Here is a 27479-nt window from a genome sequence, read left to right as displayed (position 1 = left end):
ATATGCAAGGTCAGAGAAGTTAAAAAGGAAATACTTTTCAGTTTTAATTTTGATCTAGATCTAAAATTGTTAATGATTTTTTTTATTCCTTACCCTTTTTCTGTGATTCGAGTAAATATGTACCCTTCACATATTCTGGCCCCAGTATTAAGAAGGTAATAGTCTTAGGATAAGGCTTTCAAGTAAAAACAAACAAACAAACAAAAATACAAAAAGACACAATTTTAACCCCCGTCCCCCCCCCCCAAGACAAACCAACCAACCAACAAAAAACAGGGTGCTTCCATTCTCCCGAGTCCCTTTTGCAAACCATGCAATGTACTTAAATCTCTTTATAGCAGTTGCCTCGGTGTTAAGTTTTTGGTTTGGAAATAAACAGAGGTTTAGTTAAGGTCACTGACAATTATTTTCTCAGCACAACAGAAAAGCCACCCAACCCATTAATAGCACTATAATGGCAGAAGCAAACACAGTGGGAACAAGTAGGAACAGAAGAGTACCTGGGATTGCCAGATTGGAAAGGGGGACGTTGTGGAGGTGAGGGGGCAGCGAGGCCATCCAGTCGGCATTGCAGACGTCCGATGAGGTCTTTGTCCCGCTGGGGATGGGGGAACAGATGGTCCCCATCCTGAGTTTCCTCCCTAGCATCCCTCTCCGTCAGTCAACAAGCCGCCCAGGCTCAGTCCAGTGCCACTCACTCAGTGATCATCATTGTCTGGGCTTTCTAGACATTTCAGGGCCACTTTGGTCATGCCAGTCTTGCCAAAAGGCCCTAGGGCCGGACGACGGGGCAAATAGGTGGTTTCCTTCCCCCCCCTGGCACCCGCAGTCCCACCCTCTCCGGCCCAGCCGCTGTTCCCCTCGTAATCTGCTCAGTCCCGGCTCCGTTAAACTTCTCAGGTTCCCCTCCGGAGCTCGGGGAAGGTAGGCCCCTAGAGGTAAATCTTCAGGAACTGAACGTCCGAAGGGCAGCCACGCCCGGAGCCACTCACAAGACAGGTGCCTCCACAGCACATAGACCCGCCGGTGAGTCTGCCCACACGTGAGCGCCAGAACGCACCATCATCACCCTGATCTAGGCTTCTAGGTATGTCCCTGGGCTGGCACAGGAGCTGGGCCGGCCTCCTGTCCCCCGCTCTGGGCACACACTCCCCTGCCCTGTGCTTCCCGAAGCCGCTCAGAAGTGTAACGCGGCGCCCGGACTCGCGGCAGCCCCGCCCCGCACTGCGGGGCAGATTTGCCGGGCGAGGCGGCCGGTGATTGGCCGCCGGCGGAGCGCGCTCCGATTGGCCCGCGCCCTCCCCGGCTGCCCCTCGGAGCGACTCCCACCCTCCGCCGCCCCAGTCTCCTCCCTCGGTTACTCCTGGCTTCCCGGGGCAGACAGGCGCGGCTGCAGGGTCTGCAGGCAGGAAAACTTGCAGGCTGGGATCAGTCTGACCTCAGACAGGTCTTTCATGGAGGTAAACTATAGGATCTCTAATGATATGAGAACTCTGCACGCCGATAATCATGGGAACGTGTTGGCAAATTGGCAGATCAGGAAAAACCCTGGCCTTGTTGTTGTTGTTGTTGGTGGTGGTGGTGGTGGTGGTGGGGGGGGGGGGTCCTGGAGGGCTTCAGGCCGGGCTGCTCCATGGTGACTTAGGAGACTGAAGATCCATATAGAGTTCCTTGGCGACTCAGGAGACTGAAGGTCCGTATAGAGATCCATGGGTCAGCTGACCTTTAATCACCAAGTGGCCCCACCTCCTCTCCAAGATAACTCCAACAGCAGGCCCCCACCACCTTTCCATAGGAGAAACTGCGCATGTTCCTTTGGACATCCTTATTAAAATGTCATTTTCCAGGCTATTTCTAACATTCATGTAAGACTGCTTTTCAGCCTTTTGAGCTGCATAATATTACTAATAGGTGTGTTTTTTTTTCTTTTCTGGAGGAGTATCCCTTAGTTAATAAAAAGTGTACACTATGCATAATGTATCTTCTGATGCTTAAAGGGCACTTCTCCAGAGCACTCTTTTTTTTCAAGTATATCCACAGGATATTTGGGGATATGTCACCCAGTTGTCTGAGTCTACCAAATTTTTTTCCCCATGGAAAATTACTCTGAAGGAATATCCCAAGATTTACCTTTGAAACTTTCTGGGCTTCCCTTGAACTTAAATTCCCTAACAGAAAACTTCATGGAAGCTGTCCAAGGCAAACAAAATGTGTTCTTTAAGCTCTACTGTGGAACGTTCATGTCAGTGCTTCCCCCTGCCCTCTTACTTTTCAGCTTTTGATGGAAGGAGTGAGCATATTACAAAAAGAATTAAACTCTAGACTTAGAAACATCACTGTATGCGAACTTGAAAATGAGGAGTAGAACCACTTCAGAATGTAGATGTTCTGTACCTCTGGCAGCTATTTCAATCAAAATGAGTTTATTTGCCCAAAGCAGCTCAAAAGAAGATGATACTTTCTTCCTACATTCTTGTGTCAGTCCTAGAAAAAATTTTACAGATGGAAACAGACTTTAGTACAGTACATAGCAGATAGCAGGTGCCCCATAAATATTTGTTAGAAGGAGGGAGATGCTTGGTAAACATGCTCTGCTGGGTTCTAGGTAGTACCTCAGATCAGTGCTATTCACATCTTAAGTGCAAATCAATTCTGATTGAGTTGGTTTGAGATGGGCCTGAGATTCTGCATTCTAGCAAGCTTCTAGCCTTGTTAGATGCTGCTGCTCCTGGTTCAGACCACACTTTGAATAGTAAGTCCTTAGAAAGCAGGCTCATGTTTGATAGGATGGACTTTGTATTGCTTTTTTCTCTATTTTCCAAGGTTTTATAATATTTTATATCACTTCTATAGTTTAAAAATTTTGCATTAAAAATTCTAACTAAGAATCTCTAAGTATTAGAGATTAATTTTTCTGTCATAAAATGTAGTAGAAACTAAATTATCAGTGGGATTTTTATACTATGCCACAGATACTTAGGGAATAAATAATTATAAAATAAAATTCAATATTTAGAATTTGAATAGTTAATATTTTCTTACATATTGTATTATGAAATACAATATGTAAGGGAGAGGAGACTAAATTAATAGGAGGGTTGAAATTTTAAAGCAAGTCAATTTTAAGTAATAATTACAAACAGAGTGCTTATTACTTTAAAATCATTCTGCTGGAACTAGAAATAGAAGAAAGGTTAAATAAAAGTTGGTATATGATGAACCTTAGATAATATATAGCCCAGAAAAGAGAGTCAAATTTGTGAATTACAAATTGTAATGGGAATCTCAATGAAGGAATAATAGAGGTACATGTGGAGGACAGTGAAAAGACATACATTTTGATGGGGGTAGAGCCAAGAATGCATTATTTGAAGAGGTGGCATTCAAGCCAGGTCTGGAAAACGTTCTGCAAATGGAAGATGAGTGCAGGGTCCTGGAGATGGAGAGAGATGTGCAGCTGAGATAACATAAGCAAAGCTATGACAGTGAGTGGGAGATGTGAAAAACAGCACGTGAAATAGTGGGAAGTATAACTCATTTACTCTTATTGAACCTTTGCAAGAGCCCAACGACTTAGATACTATTCCCTTCCCCATTTTACAAAGGACACAAGCTTTTAGGCTACCAAGTTTTGCCCAATATTCCATAGCTAGTTAGTGGGAGAGCTGTGACTACAAATCTCTTGATCATTGTGCCAGCGGCATCCCATTACCTGTTTTGCAGTATTATTGCAAGTCTGGTAAGACGGTTTATGACCTAAGTATATAAGGAGTTTGGACTTTGTATTTCTGGGCCATTGTAGGTTTTTGAGAAGGGGAGTAAACTGATTCACCTTTGTACCTCAGGAAGATAACTCTAGCATGCTGGAGAAATACCATCTTTGAGGTAAGTCACTGAAATCCATCATAGAAGCGAGAGAGAAGTGAGAAGGCCTGCAGAAGGCCTGACACACAGACTAAATGCATGGCCATGGCCTTTTTTAACTGTGGTGCTTGCCTCCTCATCCTCACTTCTCATCTCCAAGGACTGTGAAAGCTGTGACCTTTACGGCTAGGGTTAAGGACCTGGAACAGGGCCACGCACAAATGAAGAGACTAGACAAGAAATATGAATTTGAATTTGGAAATTACAGGGCGCCAGACGGAGAGTCTTTCTCAAGAGGAAAAGCTTCACTGGTGCCCAGGCCCTGCTAGCTTTTTATTCAATTTTAGATACACATCTGCCCTTGGTCAGGCAGGCAATTCCGGTAGCAGACAGACTATCTTAAAGGTCAGTAAATATTAGTAAAGATTCACTTTGAGGCTATTAGGTCAGGAAATTGCTTGAGCCACCATTGTCTCGACAGAACAATTGGTGCATAGCCTTAGCTCTTGTCAAAGCTCAAGGTCCGTCAGCCTTCTGGGTTCCTTGTTTGCACTTTCCTGATAGTGTAGACAATGGATAGCTTCCAGCAAATGACCTATAATTCTAGGGCTTGAGTGGACAGCCTAATTATCACTGAAATAATTTTTCATCACTTGAAAGTCTCAGCAATTTGGTCATCTATTTTATTACCTATAACCATACATGCTTATATGAATACCTCTACAGCTTTTGTTTTCTTTTCTAAAAATTTTGTCTTCATTATTTGATCATGGGCCCCTCCAAATTGCTGAGGAATTTAATGTGCCCTCTCTTAGAGGCTACATCATATTTTGAAAGTGTTTATGGCTCATTTTCTTTGGAATCTTGTGAGGTTCCCAGAGTAAGCACCTAAATAGCTTGCTATTTAGGCATGTCTGGTTGGCAGGGCGAATGGCCTGGATTTTACCTGATTGAAGACAACCTAAAAGCCTCAGAGGAAACTTACTGACTTAATGAGACTGTGGTGGGGCAGTCTCTGGCCCTCACATCTGTTACCCTGTGCTGCCTTACCTCCCATTCTGTGTGCTCAAGGAGGGGAGGGAGGTGAAGGACAGACCTCAAAGAGAATCAGAATCCAGGCATGTGTTTGGTGCAGGGACATTGCCTGGAGGTGAGTGTGGTTATATGATGCTTAGAGTTTCACAGTGATGTGTCATTCACATTTTATTTCCCCTTGGGTGGAGGTTATGGGGAGGGTGAGGGACTGAAAGGAGGATCCAGGTAAATGAAAGATGGCTGGAGTATAAGGCTGCTTTGTTTTGTGCCTCATATCAGCAGAGTTTATTTCTCCCTAGTCATCCCCAACCTTCTTTCTCCAATTCAAGTAGTAAAATACTATGTGATAAGCATCAGGGTAGAATGAAGAAATGTCACCAATGTGGGTGGAGCTGTAGACATGATGACAACGGCAGCAATTACCTCCAGGAAGAGAGGCATCACTCAGGAGCCTCTAAGGAAGGGAGATAAGGAAGTACACGGGACTCATTCCTCAAACATTCTTAATATTGAAGGCAGAGTGAAGAGCCGGGGATCCAGTTATTGTGCTGGATAGAGTTAGAGCTGGAGGCCATGAAATTGGGACCCATTTCCTGATTGTACCCAGGTGACTGTCTTTGAGAAACTGAGTAAGAGAGCAGCAGCAATGTTAGCAGGATGTCATCATATGTGGCATCACCTTATGCACACCTGGTCTTTGTGGCCCACAGAGAGGATTCTGTAGAGAGACGAGTGAATAGTAGCAGCAATAGACTGTCCATAAGATTGTTTCTCCCAGATTTGAAAGCTTGATGTTCAGAAAGATCTTGAGAGCCTCTCTCCCTTTTATATTTATTGGACATCAAATTTTCTGGTATATTTAAGGACAATTTATTTTAATAACAGTATGTTACTATGACACTCGAGAGGTGCTAATAACAAGTGATGACTATAAACTTAGTTTAATTTAGAGTCATGTGCCACTTAAAGATTGGGTAAGTTTGAGAAATGCTTTGATAGGCAATTTTATCATTGTGTGAACATTATAGAGTGCATTCACACAAACCTAAATGGTTTAGCCCAGTGGTTGGCAAACTGCGGCTCGCGAGCCACATGCGGCTCTTTGGCCCCTTGAGTGTGGCCACGAAGTTTCAATCACACTGTACATGCACGCCCGCACGTGGTATTTTGTGGAAGAGCCACACACAAGGGGCTGCAGTTTGCCAACCACTGGTTTAGCCTATTAGACACCTAGACCCGTGGTCGGCAAACTGCGGCTCACGAGCCACATGCAGCTCTTTGGCCCCTTGAGTGTGGCTCTTCCTAAGCCTTAGGAGTACCCTAATTAAGTTAATAACAATGTACCTACCTATATAGTTTCAGTTTAAAAAATTTGGCTCTCAAAACAAATTCCAATCGTTGTACTGTTGATATTTGGCTCTGTTGACTAATGAGTTTGCCGACCACTGACCTAGACTATATGTATAGCCTATTGCTTCCAGGCTACAAACATGTACAGTGCATTGCTGTACTGAATACTGTAGGCATTTGTAATAAAATGGTAAGTATTTGTACTGCTGAACATAGAAAAGGTACAGTAAAAAAAAAAAGATAATAAATGGTACACTCGTATAGGGCACTTACCATGAGTGGAGCTTGCAGGATTGGGAGCTGCTCTGAGTGAGCCAGTGAGTGAGTAGTGAGTGAATGTGAAGGCATAGGACATTGCTGTACATTACTGTACACTTTATAAACACTATAAAGTTAGGCTACACTAAATTTGTAAAACAACACAAGTTTAAATCAAACACCAGAGAAATGATGCAATCAAGAGGCATGGTAAACACATGTATGAGGCTGCTGCTAGCATAACAGCTTACTGTTTTACAGCAAACTTTTTGTTGTATATCTAGGAAGCGCACACTCTATAATATTGATAAGTAGTATAATATAGTGAAAACATAAATCAATAACATAGTAGTCATTTATTGTCATTATCAAGTATTATGTGCTGTACTTAATTGTATGTGCTATACTTAAATGACTGGTATCGTAGTAGGTTTGTTTACACCAGCGTCACGACAAACACATGAGTAATGTTTTTACACTATGATGTTATAAGGGCGGTGATGTCACTAGGTGACAGGGATTTTTTAGCTCCATTATAATGTTATGGGACCATTGTCCCCTTGCATATGTGGTCCGTCATTGACCTAAATGTCGTTATGCAGCACAGGACTGTATTCCTGTTGCCACACAACATTCCTGCACCTTCTTCCATTCCCCCTACCGCCAAAATAAGTAATTGAGAGAATATAAAGGCCTCAGGGCTTTTATTTTCCAGCTCGTTAGTTAGTTGCAACATACCTGATTTAGTATGTTATGGAGCCACCTTCTGGCACGAAAGGCACACTTCATGCACCTGGTAAATTTCCTTTCACTTTCAATCATCCTACAAATGTCTCCACTCACCAGCACCAGTAGGAACAACTGCAAGCTTATGCAAAAATACAGTGTCCTGGGTCCCATGCCAATCCTACTGAATCAGATTCCCTGGGGGAACACCCTTTTTCCTTCCTTTTAAATAAGTTCCCTGAAGATTTTTATGTCTCAAATGCTTTAGATCAAGACTTTAAAATATCAATTTCTCTTTTGAAAAGTAGAAGAGGTAGAATGGCAGAGTCATCAGTTTTTATCCATATTGTCTATAATTTTATGCAACCAGAGAAGAATATCTTGTCTCCACTGGTGGGAAACCCAACTGTTCTCCCTCCTTATCCCACCCCACGTTTCCTGGAATTATGAGAATGACATTAGCAGTTAGGGGAATACTAGTGTCTATATTAGTAATCACTTGACCTTCAGTCACAATCAGAATGCCCTCTATACATTTGTTATTAATTTAGCAAATTTAACCATAAAAAAGAAATGTGTTCTTTTTAATGACCTGACTTTACATTTTGGGCTGCTGACAGCAGTTGGAAATAGCATTATGTCACATCATCAGTGGGGCAAACAGGGTAACTGAGAGCAGATATATATATATATATATATATATATATATATATATATATATATATATATAAACTAGAGGCCCAGTGCACAAATTTGTGCACCAGTGGGGTCCCTTGGCCTGGCCTGCAGGATCGGGCTGAAACTGGCTCTCCGACATCCCCTGAGGGGTCCTGGATTGCAAGAGGGAGCAGGACAGGCCAACAGACCCCATGGGTGCACAATGGGGCTGGGGAGGGATGCGGGAGTTTGGCCAGCCGGGGAGGGACCGTGGGATGGCTCCAGGGCGTGTCCAGCCTGTCTCACTCAGTCCCAATCAGCCGGACCCCAGCAGCAAGCTAACCTCCTGGTTGGAGCATCTGCCCCTTTGGTGGTCAGTGCACATCATAGCAAGCGGTTGGGTGGCCTTAGCATATCATTAGCATATTATGCTTTGATTGGTTGAATGGCCAACCAGTCGACCAGACACTTAGCATATTAGGCTTTTATTATATAGGATTGTAAAATTATTATATAATTAATAACATTAATAATATAATTTTAATATTATTAAAATTGCAAGTTTGTGCAAACAACTTTAAACACCAAAGATGATTCTTTTTTAAAAAACAAAGTAAATTTCAATGTAAATACAGACAATATTTTTCCCTTTTAGTGTTTTTCCCTTTTAGTGTTTTTCCCTTATCAACTCTCTCTGAATGTTAGGTTACAGTCAAAAGCCCTTAGTATGTGTCTTGGCCTTTTGATGATTAGTTTCAAAGGATTCTGGTCTGCTTAGGTCTCTGCAGCTAACCCCCCAACTTAACCACATGTTTTGCTCCACCCTTCCCAAACTGCTGAAATTGGTCTTGGAGGAAGTTGTATTTTGTCTTAATCTATCTGTGCCCACAGCTTCTGCTTCCTTTTAGTAGCAGAAGTAAAAGAAAAAGTAAAGTTTATCCCACATATCTTTCTGTTTCATCCGAGTGTAAAGAAGAATGTCCTACAAGTCAGTTAGGCAATACAATGAAGTAGGGGAAGAAGTGATTTCAATCCTGTGACTGAAAGCATCCAAGCCAAGTTTGGCAACAATAAGGCAATAACTGTGTAGAGAGGATCGAAGCTTCTGATGGAAGATTGAACTAGATGGGCTTTGGGGTCTCTCCAAGCACACTCTGTATTTCCCTCCTTCAGCTGTAGAATTGTAACTTTACACAGTTCAGCCTTTCCTCCTTCTCCTGTTTATTACCTTTTCTTATGCAAATCTTTGACTTCTTTTGCTGGAACTGGGACTACTGGGATACCATATGTATAAATATGGACCTGACATTCTAAAATTATGCTGCTACCAGAAAAAGTTTGAGATAGTAGTTTATAGAGCAGTTTTCTAATATAGCTTTTATATTGGTCACACATTCTAGCCCCTGGGGCAGCTCAAATTTTTCTCTAATCCATCCCCACATTCAGAATCTAGGATGAGATGCTCTGACCTCAGGAAGCCAGTCTCAGAAAACAAAGTTCTCAGAGTGGGGAGTATGAATGGCCTGCATGGTCACCTTTCTATGTTTCCACACCTTCCCAGTAGCAGCACTGATGTGTGTGCATTCTTAGGGCAGAACTTCTCGACTCTTCTACCTAACAGTGGACACTGCCCAGAGCCCCATGTTGCAAAGGGGAAAGCACGGATCATGGCATTGCTTTCAAGATGCATGGCTTATTTGTCCAATTCATACATAATTTATACATAAAACAAAATTTAAAAAAAACATTTAAATTTGAGGTTATAGATCCTCTATGTTTATCCTGTGGCTGTGAGTCCTTCTTGGAGCACATCCATATCCCTGGGTAGTCATGATCCCTAATATGCAAGTTTCAGGTCTGAGGGAAAGGCATTGAAGATCCAGGTAGACACAGTTAACCTCTCTTGGTTCACTCATGCTTTGACCCAGTTCAGCAAGGTAGAAGACTGTACGTGGATTTGGGGTCAAAGCTCAAAATCCTCTCCATTTGTCCAAAACTTAGATAGCATTGGGGAACAGCAGGTTGAGAATCAGGGATATGAGACAAAATTTTCTTGAAATCAGAGACATGACCATGTTCTTGAAGAGAGTAGACCAAAGACATCCTACCTAAGACTTAACTCTTTGCTCTTGACTTGATCTGGAAAACCTTCACCTGCAGGGCCCTGCCTGTCTTACCACCCAATGTACAGTAGCAAAGCCTGACCAGTTTCACGAAGGAGGCAGAAGACGGAGTCCTCTGTCCCAGGTCTAGAACTCCCATGGCAATCCTTTGACCTGTGAGACCTGTTCTTACCCTCAGTTTCAGACCACAGTGCCTCACTTGGCTAACCAGGGTTTTTATTTCTCTCCAGCTTTGCTGAAATGTAATTGACTTGTGTAAGTTTAAGTTGTATAACATGATGATTTGATACACATATATATTGGGAAATGTTTACCACAATAAGGTTAGTTAACACATCCTTCACTTCACATAATTATCATTTTTTTTGTTATGGTGAGAACACTTAAGGTCTGTTCTTTCAGCAATTTTCAAGTATGCAATACAATATTGTTAGATCCCCAGGAAACTTATTCATCTTATAACTAGAAGTTCGTACCCTTTCACCAACATATCCCCATTCCCTCCATCACCCAGGGTATTCGTGTTGACTTACTTTAGTCTTCCTTGGTTCCCTAGATTTGGCCTTTCCTCTGCACCAGTGGATACTTGCCTGATTCTACCAATCTGAGTGAAATATTGAAATGGAGCCAGAGGCCTGTTCAATCTAAGCATCTGCCAAACCCCCCAGATTTAGATCCTGACCTCTCCTAGCTTGACTGACCTGCCTCCATAAGAACAATGTGAAGAAAATAGCAAGTGGATGTATTGGTCTGTGAGACTGAGTGAATCCAATGAAGCTCAGATCACCACATTAAGTGACAGACCATCACCTGTTTTTGGCTAAATTCTGTGATCCACAAGGCTTTTTTTTTCTTTTCTTTTCTCGTATTCACTCATATGCCATCACCTGTCATTGGTGACACCTGTCATTCAATACTTAATTGAGCATTAACATGTCCCAGGCCTCACCCTTACTCTGGGGTGCTGATATGTGTAAAGGAACCTCATGCTCTTGGGGACATTCCAGTCCGACAGAGGAGTTCAGGACCTGACATTGCTTAACTGGCAGTGACAATATACATTTTGATTTGAACATTATACCAAAGCAATGACAGCAAACTAAGAAGTTTGGTTTCTGTAAAATAGAGCGTATTGTCATATTAAATATTTATTGAACAAACTAGAGGCCAGATGCACGGATTCATGTGGGGTGAGGGTGGGGAGTCCCTCTGCCTTGCCTGTGCCCTCTCGCAATCTGGGACCCGTTCGGGGATGTCCCACTGCTGGTTTATACCTGATCCCTGCAGGATTGCTGAGCCTTCTGTCCCAGGGCCTGTAGAGATTGGGCCTAATCCGGCAGTGGGACATCACCCAAGGGATGTAACAGTGCGCCAAGTAGCAGGTGGCCAGGGAGGAGCCTGAGCCGGGCCGGGTGCTGCACCACTCACGCTCATCCTGGCCTGCTGGGCCTGCCGCTGCCACTTGGTCGTGCTGCTGCAGAGTCAGGAGAGGCTCCTCTGCCACAGCTGCACTCATCAGCCGTGAACCTGGCTTCTGGCTGACTGGCACTCCCCCTGTGGGAGCGCACTGACCACCAGGGGACAGCTCCTGCGTTGAGCATATGTCCCCTGGTGGCCAGTGCGTGTCATAGCGACTGGTGGACTGGTCATTCCTGTCATTCTGGTCGTTCCTGTCATTCCGGTCGTTCGGTTGTAAAGGTCACTTAGGTTTTTACTAGTATATATATAGATACATATCAGTCATCCTTTACCAAAATTTGGGTTGCTCTGAAGCAGAAGAAAGGGCAGTGATTGCTGAGCCTTCTGTGCCAGGGTTGGGTAGAGTCCAGTAAAAATGCTGGAGGGAGCTGCACCCATTGCCCTGGGTGCGGATCTGGCTGCAAAGACTGCTGTCAATCTCAAACTGTTTCTATAGTTTCTGCTAAGGAGAAGAACAAAAACACTGCCCCAGGGTGTGAGGAGGAACTGAAGTCTCTATCTTGGGTAAAGTATGGGGAAACACAGCTTAGTCTCCTTTGATATGAAATGGTTTAGTGGTGGAGGAAAAGCTTGCCCTGGAGTCCTGGGAAAATCAAAGGGCTCTATTTGTTTCCTTGGAGAAAGAAAAATTGATTGAAGTTTTGGTGGCTCCCAGCCAGTACCTAAGGCAGAATAAGACCCAGAAATGAAACAAAAACAGTGGACTTGCAGGATGAATCCTTGTTTATTTTCTTCTGAACTTTGGATTAAATAACACTCAGGGACTAGAGAAAGAAAACCCCCTGAAATAAACAGATTGTTGCATCTTGTACTGTTTGAGAGTTGCAATGTTGAGAAAAATGGGCTGATTTTGAGTCAAATTTAGTATTATTTATTAGTGTCTTAAGTACTTTTTAAACTTTCTTTTTGGAAATAATTTTAAACTTTAGCAAATATTGCAAAAATAAAAACAGTAAAGAATTTCCACATATTTCCCTTACCTAGATTCATCTAGTGTTAACATCTTGATTATCTGCCTTTCTCTCTTTCTCTGTGTATGTGTATGTATGTACTTATGCATGTAAGTACTACATATACATACACACATACCCATTTGAGAGTAAGTTATATACATAATGGCTGTTTACTACTAAATACTTCAGTGTGAATTGTGTAAAAATAGAAATATTTTCTTACATAAGCACAACAGAGCTATTAATACTTTTATCTGGCTTTCTGCCCATATTCCAATTTTGTTAGATGACCTGAAAGATACCAGATATGGTTTGTCAGATTTCCTTTATAGTGTTTTTTTCCCTCCAATAAAGGACCCAGTCTAGATTTAGATATTGAAATTAATTGTCATGTCTTTTTAGCTTCTTTTAATTTGGGGAATATTTTTAGAGCTTCTCTTTGTCTTTTAGACATTTCTTATTTTGTGATTTTTTATATTACTTTGTGTTTGCATAGGTGATATTGTTGCCTTACCAAGGTGTCACATACAGAGGAGCACAATATCTATCTGTCTGTTGTTGGTGATGTTAATTTTTATCAGTCTGTCAAGTTATTCTTTTCAGTATAATTTCTCCACCACATAATCACTGGACAGGTGGACATCATGGACCTCCAGATGTGCTACCCTAAAAGGATACTATTATCTCTGTAAATACAAATGCATACATACATATGTTGAAGAGGTCATGAGTTCATTGATACCTCCAATCCATTCCCACATCCACTCAGGGGTCTTTCCTGTCTTATTTCATATTTATATGCTCCTTCTCCCACATTGAAAATCTGGGCTCCCCAAAACACAACATTTACACATTTACTCAATCTTATAATACATACAAAACAAGTTGCAAATTGCTTTATTCATATCATTACAATAAAAAAGGCCGACTACAAAGCCTTCCAGATTTGTTTGAAATTCTCTCACCTCCCCCTGCTCCTTGTACATAAGACTTGGGGTATATGGTGATACACTGTGTTCAAAGCTACTTGGATTGACATTATTTTTCTTTCATTTTTTTCTTTCAATGTGATTATGGTATTTATTTGAAATACAACCGAGTTCCTCTGTGTTGTTTTTTTTTTTTTGGTTTTTTTTTTTATTTCATTTTTAAAAAATATATATATTTTATTGATTTTTTACAGAGAGGAAGGGAGAGAGATAGAGAGTTAGAAACATCGATGAGAGAGAAACATTGATCAGCTGCCTCCTGCACATCTCCTACTGGGTATATGCCCGCAACCCAGGTACATGCCCTTGACTGGAATCGAACCTGGGACCTTTCAGTCTGCAGGCCGACGCTCTATCCACTGAGCCAAACCGGTTTCGGCCCAAGTTCCTCTGTTTTATTTTGCTTTCAGTATTAGGATTTTTTTTTCTGTTTTTATTTAATTAATTTAATTTTTAATATGTAGAACATTAACATACTTTTTTTCAGACAAAATTATACAGAAAAGTGTACTCAGAAACCTGTTGCTCCCTTCCAGATCCCTTCTGTTCATTTCAGTCTCCATTCCTGGTAGTAGCCAACTCTACTTTTCTTGGTTTATCTTTCCTGTGTTTCTTTTTGTAATAGGCATATATATGTAATTTTGTTTCTTATTTTTCCTTTTATTCTTTCTTACACAAAGCAGTGTATTACACACTTTTTGCACTTTGCATTTTTCACTTAATAATATCTTCTAGAAATCAGTCCTTATCTGTCAATAAAGAGCTTCTTCATTCTTTTATTTACAGCTGTATTGTACTCCATTTTGCATATTTACTATAGTTTCAAACAATCTGCTACGTTTGGGCAATTAGGCATTTTTCAATAGTTGATAATTTTAAATAATGTTTCCAAGAATAATCTTGTGCCCATATAGTTTAATATTTTTGGAGGTAGAGCTTCAAGGTGCATTCCTAAAGAGGAATTGCTTAGTCAAAGGATGACTTACTATGAAGTTTTCTTAGATAGTTTCAAATTCCTGTCTGTACTGGTTGTGCCATTTCACATTTCCTTCAGCAACATATGGGTGGGTGTACCTGTTTCCCCACAGCCTTGACGGCAGAGCACATTGTCAAACTTTTGAAATTCTTGTCAAGTGGATGGGGAAGACATTATATCTTAGTCAAGTTTTAATTTGCATTTTTAAAATATGGATGAATTTGAAAATTTTTTCAAGTTTTTAAAAGTTATTTTTATCTTCTTTGTGGATTGTTGGTTCATAATTTTGGACCAATTTTCCACAGGATTTTTTAGCCTCTTTATTCTCAATATTTGTAAGTTCTTTATTTCCCTTTTGCTGTGATACATGTTGTGAATCTTTTCATCTTGTTTATCATTTACCTTTTGGCTTTTTTATTTTTCATGCAAATTGTTTTTATTTTTATTAGTCAACTTTATCCATCTTTTCTTTTTTTGCAGTTATTGCTATAGTAACAGTTATCTATGTATATACTATAATGGTATATATTCTAGCATATGTATGTATATATGGTGTATATATAGTTATTATATCTATACACTAAATAATAGTGTATATATACATACATAGGTATAACTATATATAAATAGTTATGAAATAGATATGTATACACATATTATACACACACACACATATAAAGAAATATTCCATTTTCTCAAGAGTTTTTACTAGAAATGGGAGTTGAATTTTGCCAAAGGCTTTTTAAGCATCTATGAAAATTAATATTATGCTTTTCCTCTTGAGCCCTATTTATATGGTGAATTATATTAATAGACTTTCTATTATTGAACCCTCTTTGCATTCTTGGTATAATCTCCAGGTAAGGTTTTCAAGTTTCATCACTCTGGCTCAGATATCAGGGTCTCTATTGCATTGACTTAGTCTCTACTGATAGTCTCCTCTTTGAAGCTGTTTAAACTATTTCTCACACTCTGCCCCTGGAATAATACCCTCTTCTTTATTTTTTTCTCTTCTGTGTACGTGCTTTCATTTTTACATGTTTGAGATTATACTGTACTAGAGGCCTGGTGCATGAATTTCATGTACTCGGGCAGGGGGTGGGGTCCCTCAGCCTGGCCTGCGCCCTCTTGCAGTCCAGGAGCTTTTGGGGGATGTCCAACTGATGGTTTAGAAGCAGGCCTGAGCCGATAGTTGGACATCCTTAGTGCTGCTGCTGCACTGGCCAGCCATGAGGCCAACTCAGGGTTTCTGGCTGAGTGGCACTTCCCCCTGTGCGAGCACACTGACCACCAGGGGGCAGCTCCTGCATTGAACGTCTGCCCCCTGGTGGTCAGTGTGCATCATAGCGACCTGTTGTTCTGCCATTCAGTCAATTTGCATATTACCCTTTTATTATATAGGATTTGTTTAAATGTCTGTCTCTCCCATTAAACTCCATACTCACGGAAGGCCTGGAGTGTTTTTTGTTTTTGTTTTTTTTATCAGTTTCTTGAGTGTGAAATCTAAAAACCCTAAACTTGACATCCAAAAGAGTTACCAGAAATGGTGTCTGTCATACTTGTCCATTAACTAGCCACAGTAATTAGAATCAATTCCTATTTATAATCATGTCAGATTCAGATCCAGTAGGCATCAAAGCATGTCCCTTTGAATCGGTGCAATAATTTTATGTTTAAGAAAAATCCAGTGCAACCCAATTATCTATAAAAGTGGATTTATACTCATCCCAAACTAGTGGTGCAAAATGGTTCCACCATATATGAAATCTCAAATCTCCATTCCTTTTCCTATTCAGCATTAACAGATATTGATGTCATGAAGAGAAAAGGCAGACTAGAGAAGGTAACTCATACATGATTGTCAGGCCCACATCAAATTTGTCTTCACAGTTCAGGAAACTGTTGTTCCATCCCCTCCACTCTGCCTTCCCAGCACCTTTGAGTTTTTTCTGGTGATTGTGACATGACATAATACTGTAATCAGTTTTATTGGATGGTTTGACTTCTTTAGACAGAAAATGGGGAGCTGTCTGACAGAACTCAGGACAGTTGTGCACATGTTGCTGGCATTTACCAAGGGGTGCTGGATGCAGCCCTATCCATGTTCTCTTCTTTATGTTGTGATCTTGGGTTTGTTACTCTTCCCCTTTATTGTCTTCTGTGCTGCTCTCACAGAGCCTTTGAGCAAACATGAGGAATGTGAGTGAGCAGACTAGGCAAAGAATATATCAGAAGTTAGAAGGGTACAAAGATGCTGCTTGGGGAGAAAACTTCAGTTCTATTGTTCTCATTCTATGTTAATTTGCACCCAACCAAGGTCCAGACCCATCACAGAGTGAAAAACGGGGTTTAAGAGTAATTTCAAAAGTGTTCCATGGCCCTGACCTTGTCTAAAGTCACATTCTCCTGTGTTCTGGTTGTGTCTTCCTGGCTACAGCATAAAGACTTGGTAGTAATCACAGGATCCAGGAAAAAAGGCCCCATTTGCAGGAGCTGGGAAATAAAACGCCCTGTTCCCACCAACTCAGCACATGTTTCTGGCTGGAACATCAGCCCATTTTTGCCAGTTAATGTCTGTTTCTCCAATAGTGATAACTGTTATTCACCACTTCAGCTGTGTCTGTAAGACACTCAAACATAGCTAAAGTTTTTGACTGCTGTTGTGAAAAACTTGAGCTATGTATGTCAGCCCTCAGAGAATAAAGTTTTTGTGTTTCTGCAGATTCAACCTTCAGGTTCAAGCCACGGGCACACTCCTAAGTCAGAGTGCCGAGAGGGCTGCCTTCCAGAACCTCTTCCGCTGCTCAGAGCCTCGGAGACAAAGGCCTTTTCATTATCTCTGGCCTTGATCAGTTTCTCTAAACTCTCTTTGCAGCTTCTGACCTTGATTATTCTCTTTTCAATTTATAGTCTCCTTTTCCTTACACTTTCCTAGCCATGCTACCCCCAGGGCTCAATTATTTCTACTTTCTTTGTTTTCTGTCAACAATTTTTAGAATATACAACCTGGGCATTAAAAAAAAAATCAATATTTACTTAAGTGCACACAAAACAGTTCTTATTTATAGTAGGATGAGATACAAAAGCAGTTAAATATGATGATTTAATAGAGATTAATCACATGATGTACTGGAAGTCAGAGAGCTGGGTCATCATTTTAACTTTGTCACTTCTAATTATGTGGCCTTGGGCAACTCAATTTCACAGAGCCTCTAACTCCTTATTTGTAACATGATCTGTAATGCATATCCTGATTAAATGTTTCATAATGTTAAAGATCTATACTGAAAAGTTAATTTGATCAAGCCAACCATATGTCCTTCAGTTAAAACAAAGTTTATGCTGAATCAAGGGAAACATTTTTTTTTTTTTTTAACTAAGGCACTTACTTTATTACTCATCCTAGGCACTTGCATATGAGGAAAACTTGTGCCTACCTCTGGACTTATGTGTATAGGTTAACTATTGCTATGATAATGCTGTGTAACAATCTCACGATTTCAGTGGCATATAACAATATTTAATTTATACCCCTCTGAAGTAGGTTGGCGGTTGGTTGATCTAACTTGAGCATGGCTTGGGTGGTTCTGTTCTTCTCCACAAGTCTCTCATCTTCTTGGAGCTAGCGGGCTAATCTGAAAATGTTCTCATGGTAATGGCGTAGAAAAAGAGAGTAAGTTCAATCATATGAGCACCATCCGAGCCTTCGGTAGATCATATCCTTGATATTCCATTGTCCAAAGCAAATTGCATGGCCAACCCCAAAGTCAAGAGATGCTCATGATGTGGGTGGATAAGGAAGTGAATAGTTCTGAACAACAATCTAACACACTGTGCTTTGGAAATGAGTGATGAAAATGCTTATGTATGGCTTTTTCTCAGTGAAAATAAAGGCAGTGATGATGATGTGCAGAAACCTTAGGGATTAGTTGCTACTTTTCTTCCTGTGGGGCCTAACTGAATTCACTTCTAGGGAGAGGAGTTGCTGGTTTTGAGACAGCCTTTATGAACTTGCTTGCATACAATTTTAAGTTGTAGGTAAAACTGTCATTATACTCAAATGAGAAAGGTCAAGATCATGGCATTGCCTCAAAAGCATCCTGAGCACCTCTAATTGGCAGATTTGTGAAAAATTCCTGTGAACCGCTGATTGAGTATTCCTCCATGGGTAAGCTCCTGCTCACTCTAATCAAGTTGGAGATAATTTTGAAAATGCTGATCAGGACTTATTTATAGAAGCAAAGGATGGTGTTTCAAAACGGAGCTAGTGCAAAAACACTGTGAGACACCTGCTATCTGACAGATTGAAAAATTACATGACTTATGTTGTATTTATGTATGTAAAACGTCTATCTCTTTATGGAAAGAATCTAAACATCCTTCAACTCTGCCATTTTTTTTTACCCCAATGCCTCCACTTGTTTTCATGTCTTCTGATGAAACAGTAAAATAAAACCACAATGATGACACATTACTGATGATTAAGTTGTATTAAGCAAAAATAACTGCACATGAAACAATAGTTATATATTATATTATGAAGTTAGTCTATTTGTTTCTTGAGAACTAATAAGAAATTGAGGGTAATTAAGGCAGGCAAACATTAGTTTATTTTTCCATTTATTGGGCTGTATAAATTATCTGTTACTGTGTAATATATTATCCCAAATTTAATGGTGTTAATCAGAAGTATGTATTATCTCACATAGTGTGTGTGGGTCAGGAATTCAGAGGAGGCTTAGCTGGATGGTTCTGGATTTCATGAGGTCCCAGTCAAAAGATCAACTGAGGTTTTAGTTATCTGAAGATTTGAGTGGGGGATGGAGGAGCTGCTTCCAAGATGGTTCAATCACATGGCTGGCTAGTTGTTAAGCAGAAGAAGCCTCGGTTCCTTGACAGGTGGACACATCAATAAGGCTGCCCGAGTGTCCTCACAGCATAGCAACTGGCTTCTTCCAGAACAAGTGGTCAAAGAGAGATCAAGGCAGAAGCTACAATACAATTTATGACCTAGCCTTGGAAGTCACACTCTGGTCATTTCTATAGAATTTTATTGGTTATACCAGGCCTGGGACTGGTACTCACTCACAAGACTGTATAAGTGCATGCCCTGCATGTGAATATGTCCTTAAATTTTACACCCTTGCTGCCTTGTTTATCTTAATCTAGTCCTGACCAGCTGTATACATTTGCTGTACTTAGTGTTAGAGGGGACAATATAAAAGGCAAGAATCATGGGAACAACTTGGAGGCTGGCCACCACAAGAGTTAAGCACTTAACCAAGATTCTGATCAATGAGAAGGGACTTCCACTGGCTCATCAGTTCTCAACTTTGGTTGAGCACGTGAATCATCTGGGAGCGATGATTTAACTGATCAGGAAAGACAGCCATGATATCAAAAAGGTCTCCAAATTATTCACATGTGCAGTCAGGGATAAGTACATTGAAAATGAAGTAACGGTCCCTTTTGAGACTGAATTCCACACAGAATTTGCTATTGTATCTATCAGCAACCTCTGTTCTCCCCTCATGGAGCAGAGTGTGGAGCAAGGTTTAGAAGGACAAGGGGCATCAGTAATTTATTCACTCACAAACTGTTCCTGAAAACAGAGCAGGTCAGGATGACTAGGTTTCTTTCCCCACCACCTGTATGTTCTGCTTGAACTGTTTTATAAAAGATTGGCAGGCACAGGGTTAACTCATCAATGCTGGTCTGATTTGAGGTTCTTTATTTGTTTCAAGACATATCAAAACAGGCACATTGGATGAACAGAGAGGTCCCCAGATGAAAAAGAGAATAATGGGAATTAAATGAGTTATATTAGGGTTAGGCTGTCTGTTTAGTTATATACCAGTTTGCCAGTGTTACACACACACACACACACACACACACACACACACACACACACACACACACACGTAAAGCCAAGAATGAGATCACGCTTAGCTAATATAATTTTAGAAGCCAGTTCAGGTTTGTAGCTACTAGGCTACATGGTTGTTGAGTAGTTATCTCTTTGAAACTTCCCTATCCCATGGGGCAGGAGCCTGGGCTGAATGTACTGGGGAGAAAGGTGAAGGAGTATTGGAATGGGGTTCTTATGCAGGATATCCTGTTTTTCTCCACTGAAAATAAATAACAGAATTTCCAACTCCTGCTAGAACTTTCACATTTTCTTCTTGTAATTTTCCTAGAAAATGCAAAAAACCTCAGAGATTATCATGATTTTGGCAAACAGTTTAGAATGTTGGCAGATGCCCAAAGAGAAAAAAGCTCTGTTACAGACATATGCTCGAAACCATTGTTGTCACCTCAATCAGATAATTAAAATGAAAAATAAAACACTGCAAGCATTTTTTATGGCAGCAGCCTAATTTGCACTTCTTACATAAGCAAGGACATTCCTGCAGATTGCACTGGGTGTCAGCATAACATATCCTCTCACTCTTCTGTAAAAGCATACTCAGATGAAAGGGGACAAGTTGCTGGGAAAACAGGTCATTCTCTTCAGACATCCATTTCAGCCACAGAAGAGGCTTGGCCAGAGGGCGAATATTAATAAACAAAATATCTACCTGCTCAATAGGATTCTAGCAGAGTTTCATTGTTTGGCAAAGTCTCAAAGGGTTAGAGTGCTTCCATCTCGTGACAGTGTAGATCACTTCCAATGGACTCTTGGATGCAAGTGTACTTGATGGGAGGTGGAGGCGGCTTGAAAGGTGGGGGTCTTTCCATGCTAGGAACAAAACATTGCTCTTTTAATGCTAAGAATGTAAGGGGGTGATTGAAGTAGGAAACAGAAAGAGAAAGACATACTCCACTAGCTCTCTCAGAATTTTCTTGTCATAACTTTCTGCTTGTTAGTTTTGTCATGATAATATCATTAAGTAATATTTATATGGTAATTTTATAATTTGCAAAGTGTTTTCATTATAACCTTGTATCTAGAAATTGAATATTACTGTCACCATTCCATATATAAAAATTAGGCACAAAGGTTTTAATCATCTTGTTCGAAAGAACCAGACCAGCAATTCAAGTCTTTTAACCAAAACCCATACTCTCCATGGCAACTGCTTCCTAATAGAAGTGCTTCTCTTATGTGGGTTAAAAAGATTTCTCCAGAGACAAAATTTTAAAATTCTGTGTGCTGTGGGGATCCGGTTTAAATGGGAAGTAAAGCTCTTCTGAATCCCTGAGTTGGTTGGTACTGGATAGATAATGCCAGAATCCCTTCTCTTTAAATAAGTGAACATTCTGAATGTCATCTTTGTATAAAGTGCTGTTCTCTGTTAGCACAACTCATCTCTTGTCTGAAATGCATCAAGCATACAAGTGAGTGTGAGATTTAGCTATACAAATGCCCCAGCACTATTGATAATAGAAAACAGAAATATACCTGTGAGCAGATTTATGTCCATGACCCAAATACCTACAGCCCTTGTCTGTCAATCCATAGTACCTTAATTTCTCTCTCTCTCTCTCTCTCTCTCTCTCTCTCTCTCTCTCTCTCTCTCTCTCTCTCTCCCTCTCTCCCTCTCCCATCAAAATATTGTTTCTCATTTCTATATAGCACAGACATTTGACTATAGCACAACAACAAAAATCATTTCAGATTTTCAGAGTCCCATAACTTTCTCATTTTATTATATAAATTCCTAATGTCTATTACCTGGTTTTCTGATGCTTTAATGGACACAGTATTTATCAAAAGGTAGATAAAGTATTAAGAAATTTGCACTTCTGTTTTTTTCAGGTAAATTCTGAATTTCTCAGGATCACATGGTGACCAAAGTGTAGTATTTAGATAAGAATCCATAAATTCTGACTACTGGTTTAGTGTTTTATTCACCATGAGACACTTACTGCAGATGGTGATAGAGTCTTCAAGGATACTCTCAGAAAAGTAGAAGAAGGTATTGCATGATGGTCAATGTTATCTTAGAGAGTAGTCGGAAGATATGTGGAAGATCAGCCTTATGTATTATGAGGGTCTCCTCTAATTGTGGCCTAATCTGGACTGACTCAAAATAGCCCAGTCAGAAAAGCAGAGCGTAACCTTACGTGCCATTTCAGATTGTGGATTGGAAGGAGGAGAGTTCCGGAAAATATTTCAATAAGGCAAAAAAAATGGGGGGTAACCAACTGCTTACTTTCTTTTCCCCTTGGGGAAAAAGGTAAAGGGCAGTAAAAGCTCATTCTGCTGAAAAGCAGCTGGAAATTTCTTAAAATTACCTTTCTCACTCAATTTCACACTTGAGCATCTCAGTATGACTAGGCTCAGGCAGGTCAGAGATGCATGAAAATGAAAAAATAATAAAGATTAAAAGAAAAATCATTTTCAATTTTGAGGTAAGGTGAGGCGCGGTTTTTATTTAATGCCCACTGACTGTTCCACCTGCTGAGTGTAGTGTTACAGCCTGAACAAGGCAGAAGGGCTACCAAATCAGAAGTTGTGTATCTAAACCCAACTGTGTGGAGCTGGGGAAGCTATATTACCTCTCTGAGCCTTATTTCCTCTGTTAAATATGAACGGGGCTCAATATAGGAATGATATCTATAGTGCTGAGTGAATGATGCTTATTGAAAAAGTATCTGTTCCTTCATATCTTGGCATTATACTCACATTTCTTGTTGGTATTGACACCATTTTCTCACTCCAAGACCAAATGATACCAGGCATAAAAAGAGCAAAGCTGCTACCAATACTGGCCAGGATGTTCCATCTTTGGGCTTCTTAGCCACAATCACTGAAAAGGGCATCAAGAGAGAGGAATTTTAAAGCTAAACTTCTGGCCATTGGAAACCAGAATTAATTGAACTACTTCTCCCACCTGACAGATATTTTATTTAAAGGCCAAAGGGTGCTCCTTGACCACAGTCACACTGTGGGATCATGTCTATGCCTTGTTCTACTTTCTGGTTTGGCATTTATTCAATTGTATTTTTACATGAATGTCTTTCTTGGTCACGTATTCCACAACTAATCTTTTCCCTCATTTTCCCAAGGCCCTGGTCAATTCCTGACACGTGGTACCTGATGAAATGTTATTTGTAGGAATGAATAAATTAATATAATCTGTAAATTAACTTTATCTGTGAAACAGTGGTCTACCTTTGGGTTTTCTTGTTCTTGAAGGAGTCACTAAATGCTTTGTGGAAGCACATGTGATAGGACGAGGAAAAAAGAGTAAAAAGCAGTGTGACCTTCCAAAGTCCTGAAGAGCTAAAGCTGGGAAGCCCTGGACAATACCTGTGGAGCTGTAGTGCTGAAAAACCACGTTCCAAGACTTCTCATTTGAATGTCACTCAAGGAATCATAACCAGGCTAGAGATTTTCTTATCCGTTTCTATCACTTCCCCTCCTTTTTTTACTCTCCATATCCATTTCAGGAATAGAAAGGGGAGAAGGGACAAAATGGATAAAACTAAAACCAGTTGGTTTTGCCATTTCTGTGGGCTGAAAAGGGAAGAAGCTGAAAGTAACAGACTGGCTAAAGTTAAATTGGTGAGTAACCAATGGGCTGATTTTTCTTATCCTTGCTGACCATCCCCATACTCAACTCATTCATTAACATTTGAATATTAAGTTAAACTGCAGGAATCAAAGACTTTAAAATATTATGAATTCTAGATTAGCAGCAAAATAAATATCCTACTCTGGATGGCTTTACTTTTTAGTAAATGAGGTTGCCTGGTTCTACCTGGCAGTTAATAGAAGTATTTCCTTTTCAAAAAGTATTTCATGATCATGTTAACAATTCAAACAGCACAGAACTATAAAACTGCAATGAAAAGGAAGTGCCCTTACTACTTTAGGTACCAGTTACCCACACTAGAGGCAGTAACTTTCAATAGTTAATTACATATCCTACCAGAAACTTTCTATGCATACATAAACACATATATGTATCATAAATATACATCCCCTTTATTACAAATGCAGCCATACTGTACATATTGTTCTGCCTGTCCCCTGGCTTTTTTTCTCTTAAAAAATGTTCTTGGCATACTTTCCAATGAAGTGTATAGAGACTTACTTCATTCGATTAAACTCCTGGCTAGTTCCCCAAATGTAGGCATCTACCATAGTTTATTTAATTGGTCTCTTAACGTCAGGTGGTTGAATTGTGTCCAGGCTTTTATTATCTCTAACAACACTCCAGTGGAATCCTTATACATTACAGATAGATCTTTAGCTCTTTAGGTTACATAGATCATTTGGGCAAAAAGTGCATTTTTATATCAGAATTATCTGGATTGATTTTCTTTTATCATTTCAACTAGATTATACACTGCTCATAGGTGGAGACTAGGTTTTTATTTTCTCTTATTGCCTAGATTTATTATACTGCTTTCCATACAGCAAGTCTCAAAAAATAAAGATACAGTCTAAAAAACTGGATTTAAAATATTAGGTACCAAGTCTTTTCTATGTCTTACATAGTTTGGACTGCAGCCACATTATGTCAAGCTAACCATGTGTTGGTTATCAGTGTGGAAGACTTTTTCTCTCACAACACACATCCAGGATTCGAGGTCTTCCTGAGGGTCACCCTACCTCAGCCCTGTCAAAACAGATACTGCGGATACCCTGGAAGCTCATGTAGTCTTGCCACACATAACCATGTGGTACTGTGTATGCATCGGTGGCTAAAGAGAGTTCAGAAATTTAAACCAGTGGAGTATTGTGATCACCCAAGGAACAGCTCAGGACTAAGACAAAGTTCTGTTTTAGTGAAATCAAAATTGGCTAGGCTCTACACTAGTAATATGGTAGTAAATACTATTTATCCCCAAAGTTTTAGAGAAATAAAAGAACAAAAGGTTTTCTAAATTGGTGTTAAATTAATGTTTACAAATTTTCTTCAAGCCAAATATAGAAAACGAGACCATTGACTTCAGGAATGTCTCAGTGCAGAAGCAGAGCACCAATCTGGCCCCATTTCCAAAGTAGGCAGTCCTTAAAGTCACCAATATCTTAAAGATATTGGTAGGACCACAGTTTGCAACTCTGTTGCTATGTTGTGTGAGGATGATGCTCTAATGATCTGAGGATTGCATGACCTTCCATATGAAATAAAATGATTACCCAGGCGAAGTGCTCACCAATCAAATGAATAACCCCTGAAGTCAAAGAATTGATTAGACCTCTGAATTTATGATTAAGACCTGCATTGGGAGAGTCCTAATTTTATTGAATCCCTTGCCCTCTTATGATATAAAATAATGGATTATATTTAGCATTGACATATTTTATTAATTGAATATAGGAATTCTCTTTGTTCCAAGAATCTCTTTCTTGATTCAGACTATATTTTCACAAGACTGAAATGTTACTCAATACCTTTCTTCTGGCTACTTCTTATTCATTTTTCAAATTTTAATTGAAATATATTTGCAGTGAGTATTTTCCTCTTCCCCAATTAAAATCAGATATTTCTGTTAGATGCTGACAGTACCCTGTACTATATCATAGTATGTCACAAATAAATTTAATTGTATGGTTACTTATTCACTATATAACATCTCTAACAGATTATTATCTTCAGGAGGTCAGTGTTTTCACTTTATGCCCAACAATTGGCACAGTGTTTGGCAAATGGTAGATACTCAATAAATATTTCTTGAGTCAATAAAACATAACATCCAAAAATTAAATGGCACATGGCTCACCAGTGATATGGATGTCATTATTTTTAGTAGATCTATTGGCAGTTGTGGGAACTTCTGGAAATTCTTTGGTTGTGCTGATGAAGTCATCATCTAGGGATAGAAAGGGGATTATCTGAACTGATCCTAATAGCCATCTCAGTATGATCAAATGGTGTAAAATCATGATTGGATTTCACTTTCTGTTAGAAAGAGCTCAATTTACATGGGTTAAATACTCCTAAAATTTTATGTGTAAAGTTTACTAAGGTCCAATTTACAGCAAGTCTAGGACCCTAGGATCTGTCTAATATGGCTACCAAATAGTGAAACTTCCTATTGGCTTAAAGAAATAAAAAAGGGGGGCGGGGGGAGAGAAGCTGTATAGCACACACAACAAACCAATATATGCTAAAGAATCTCCATGAGAAAATTAAGTAATTATAGGAAAATATCTTAAGTTGGGATCATGGAAAGATGAGATCTATTCCTGTTCTCTCACAATATCAGAGGTCTAGCCCAGTGGTCGGCAAACTCATTAGTCAACAGAGCCAAATATCAACAGTACAATGATTGAAATTTCTTTTGAAAGCCAAATTTTTTAAACTTAAACTATATAGGTAGGTACATTGTTATTAACTTAATTAGGGTACTCCTAAGGCTTAGGAAGAGACGCACTCAAGGGGCCAAAGAGCCGCATGTGGCTCGCGAGCTGCAGTTTGCCGACCATGGGTCTAGCCAATCAAAATACTGATTCTCCCCACTCTAATGTATTTGGAAAGGTCAATAAAAATTCCTTAGCAACGTTCAAGTAGACAAATCTATATTGACAAATCTTTCAATTTTCCAATGGAAAAATAAAACAAAATGCATTTTTAATGAATTTGATTGGTTAAAAAAAGCCACTATATAGATTTAATTTTGAAATAGGAGACAGAAAAATCTAATACTTGGTCTCTGATTATCTTCTTTCAGTGACTGGGCAGAATTTTGGTTCCATTCATTATCATTGTCAAGATGCACTTTTAAATATCTATCTGAGATTGGATTCTTACCAATCCTTGTTTTTTAATCTCTGTCAAGATAAAGCAGACCACTACCTCTCCTGACCGTGAATTTTCCCCACTACTTACCATGAAGTGTGGAGCCTGCACCTGAGGGGAATGAACTGTATGTTTCACTGGGCATCCGTGAAGCTGCTAATGGAAGAACATAATGGAAGAGTCAATCTGTAAAAGACTAGTTATTTTCTCTTCTTAATTTTAATTGAATCTAATGGTTATAAAAGAGGGATATTAAAATATATTTAGCCCTAACCGGGTTGGCTTGGTGGATAGAGCGTTGGCCTGCGGACTGAAGGATCCCAGGTTTGATTCTGGTCAAGGGCATGTACCTTGGTTGCGGGCACATCCCC

General features: G+C 39.9%; 2 protein-coding genes and 1 long non-coding RNA gene across 3 annotated transcripts in view; 1 reads left to right on the top strand and 2 right to left on the bottom strand.

Annotated features, from left to right (window-relative positions):
• Positions 1 to 1207, bottom strand: part of PLCXD2 (phosphatidylinositol specific phospholipase C X domain containing 2) — a 57977-nt gene extending 56770 nt beyond the window's left edge. Inside the window, exon 1 of the mRNA XM_036352341.1 lies at positions 501 to 1207. Within this exon, the coding sequence (XP_036208234.1) occupies positions 501 to 648 (148 nt within the window). The 5' untranslated portion in view covers positions 649 to 1207. The remainder of the gene's footprint in view (positions 1 to 500) is intronic.
• A 145-nt stretch (positions 1208 to 1352) lies between these two features.
• On the top strand, positions 1353 to 27434 carry LOC118677107. The gene is made up of 3 exons (XR_004974324.1): positions 1353 to 1460; positions 23807 to 23921; positions 27149 to 27434. It is a non-coding gene; the product is annotated as an uncharacterized LOC118677107 (long non-coding RNA).
• CD96 (CD96 molecule) overlaps positions 20119 to 27479 on the bottom strand; it is an 89612-nt gene continuing 82251 nt past the window's right edge. Inside the window, exons 11-14 of the mRNA XM_036351892.1 lie at positions 27199 to 27264; positions 26090 to 26179; positions 23040 to 23163; positions 20119 to 21149 (exon numbers count right to left, since the gene is read on the bottom strand). Coding sequence (XP_036207785.1) covers positions 21041 to 21149; positions 23040 to 23163; positions 26090 to 26179; positions 27199 to 27264 — 389 coding nt within the window. The 3' untranslated portion in view covers positions 20119 to 21040. The remainder of the gene's footprint in view (positions 21150 to 23039; positions 23164 to 26089; positions 26180 to 27198; positions 27265 to 27479) is intronic.

Source organism: Myotis myotis, unplaced genomic scaffold (genome assembly GCF_014108235.1).
Source record: "Myotis myotis isolate mMyoMyo1 unplaced genomic scaffold, mMyoMyo1.p scaffold_m19_p_2, whole genome shotgun sequence".
Lineage (NCBI taxonomy): Eukaryota > Metazoa > Chordata > Mammalia > Chiroptera > Vespertilionidae > Myotis > Myotis myotis.
This window is presented reverse-complemented; position numbering and strand designations above follow the sequence as displayed.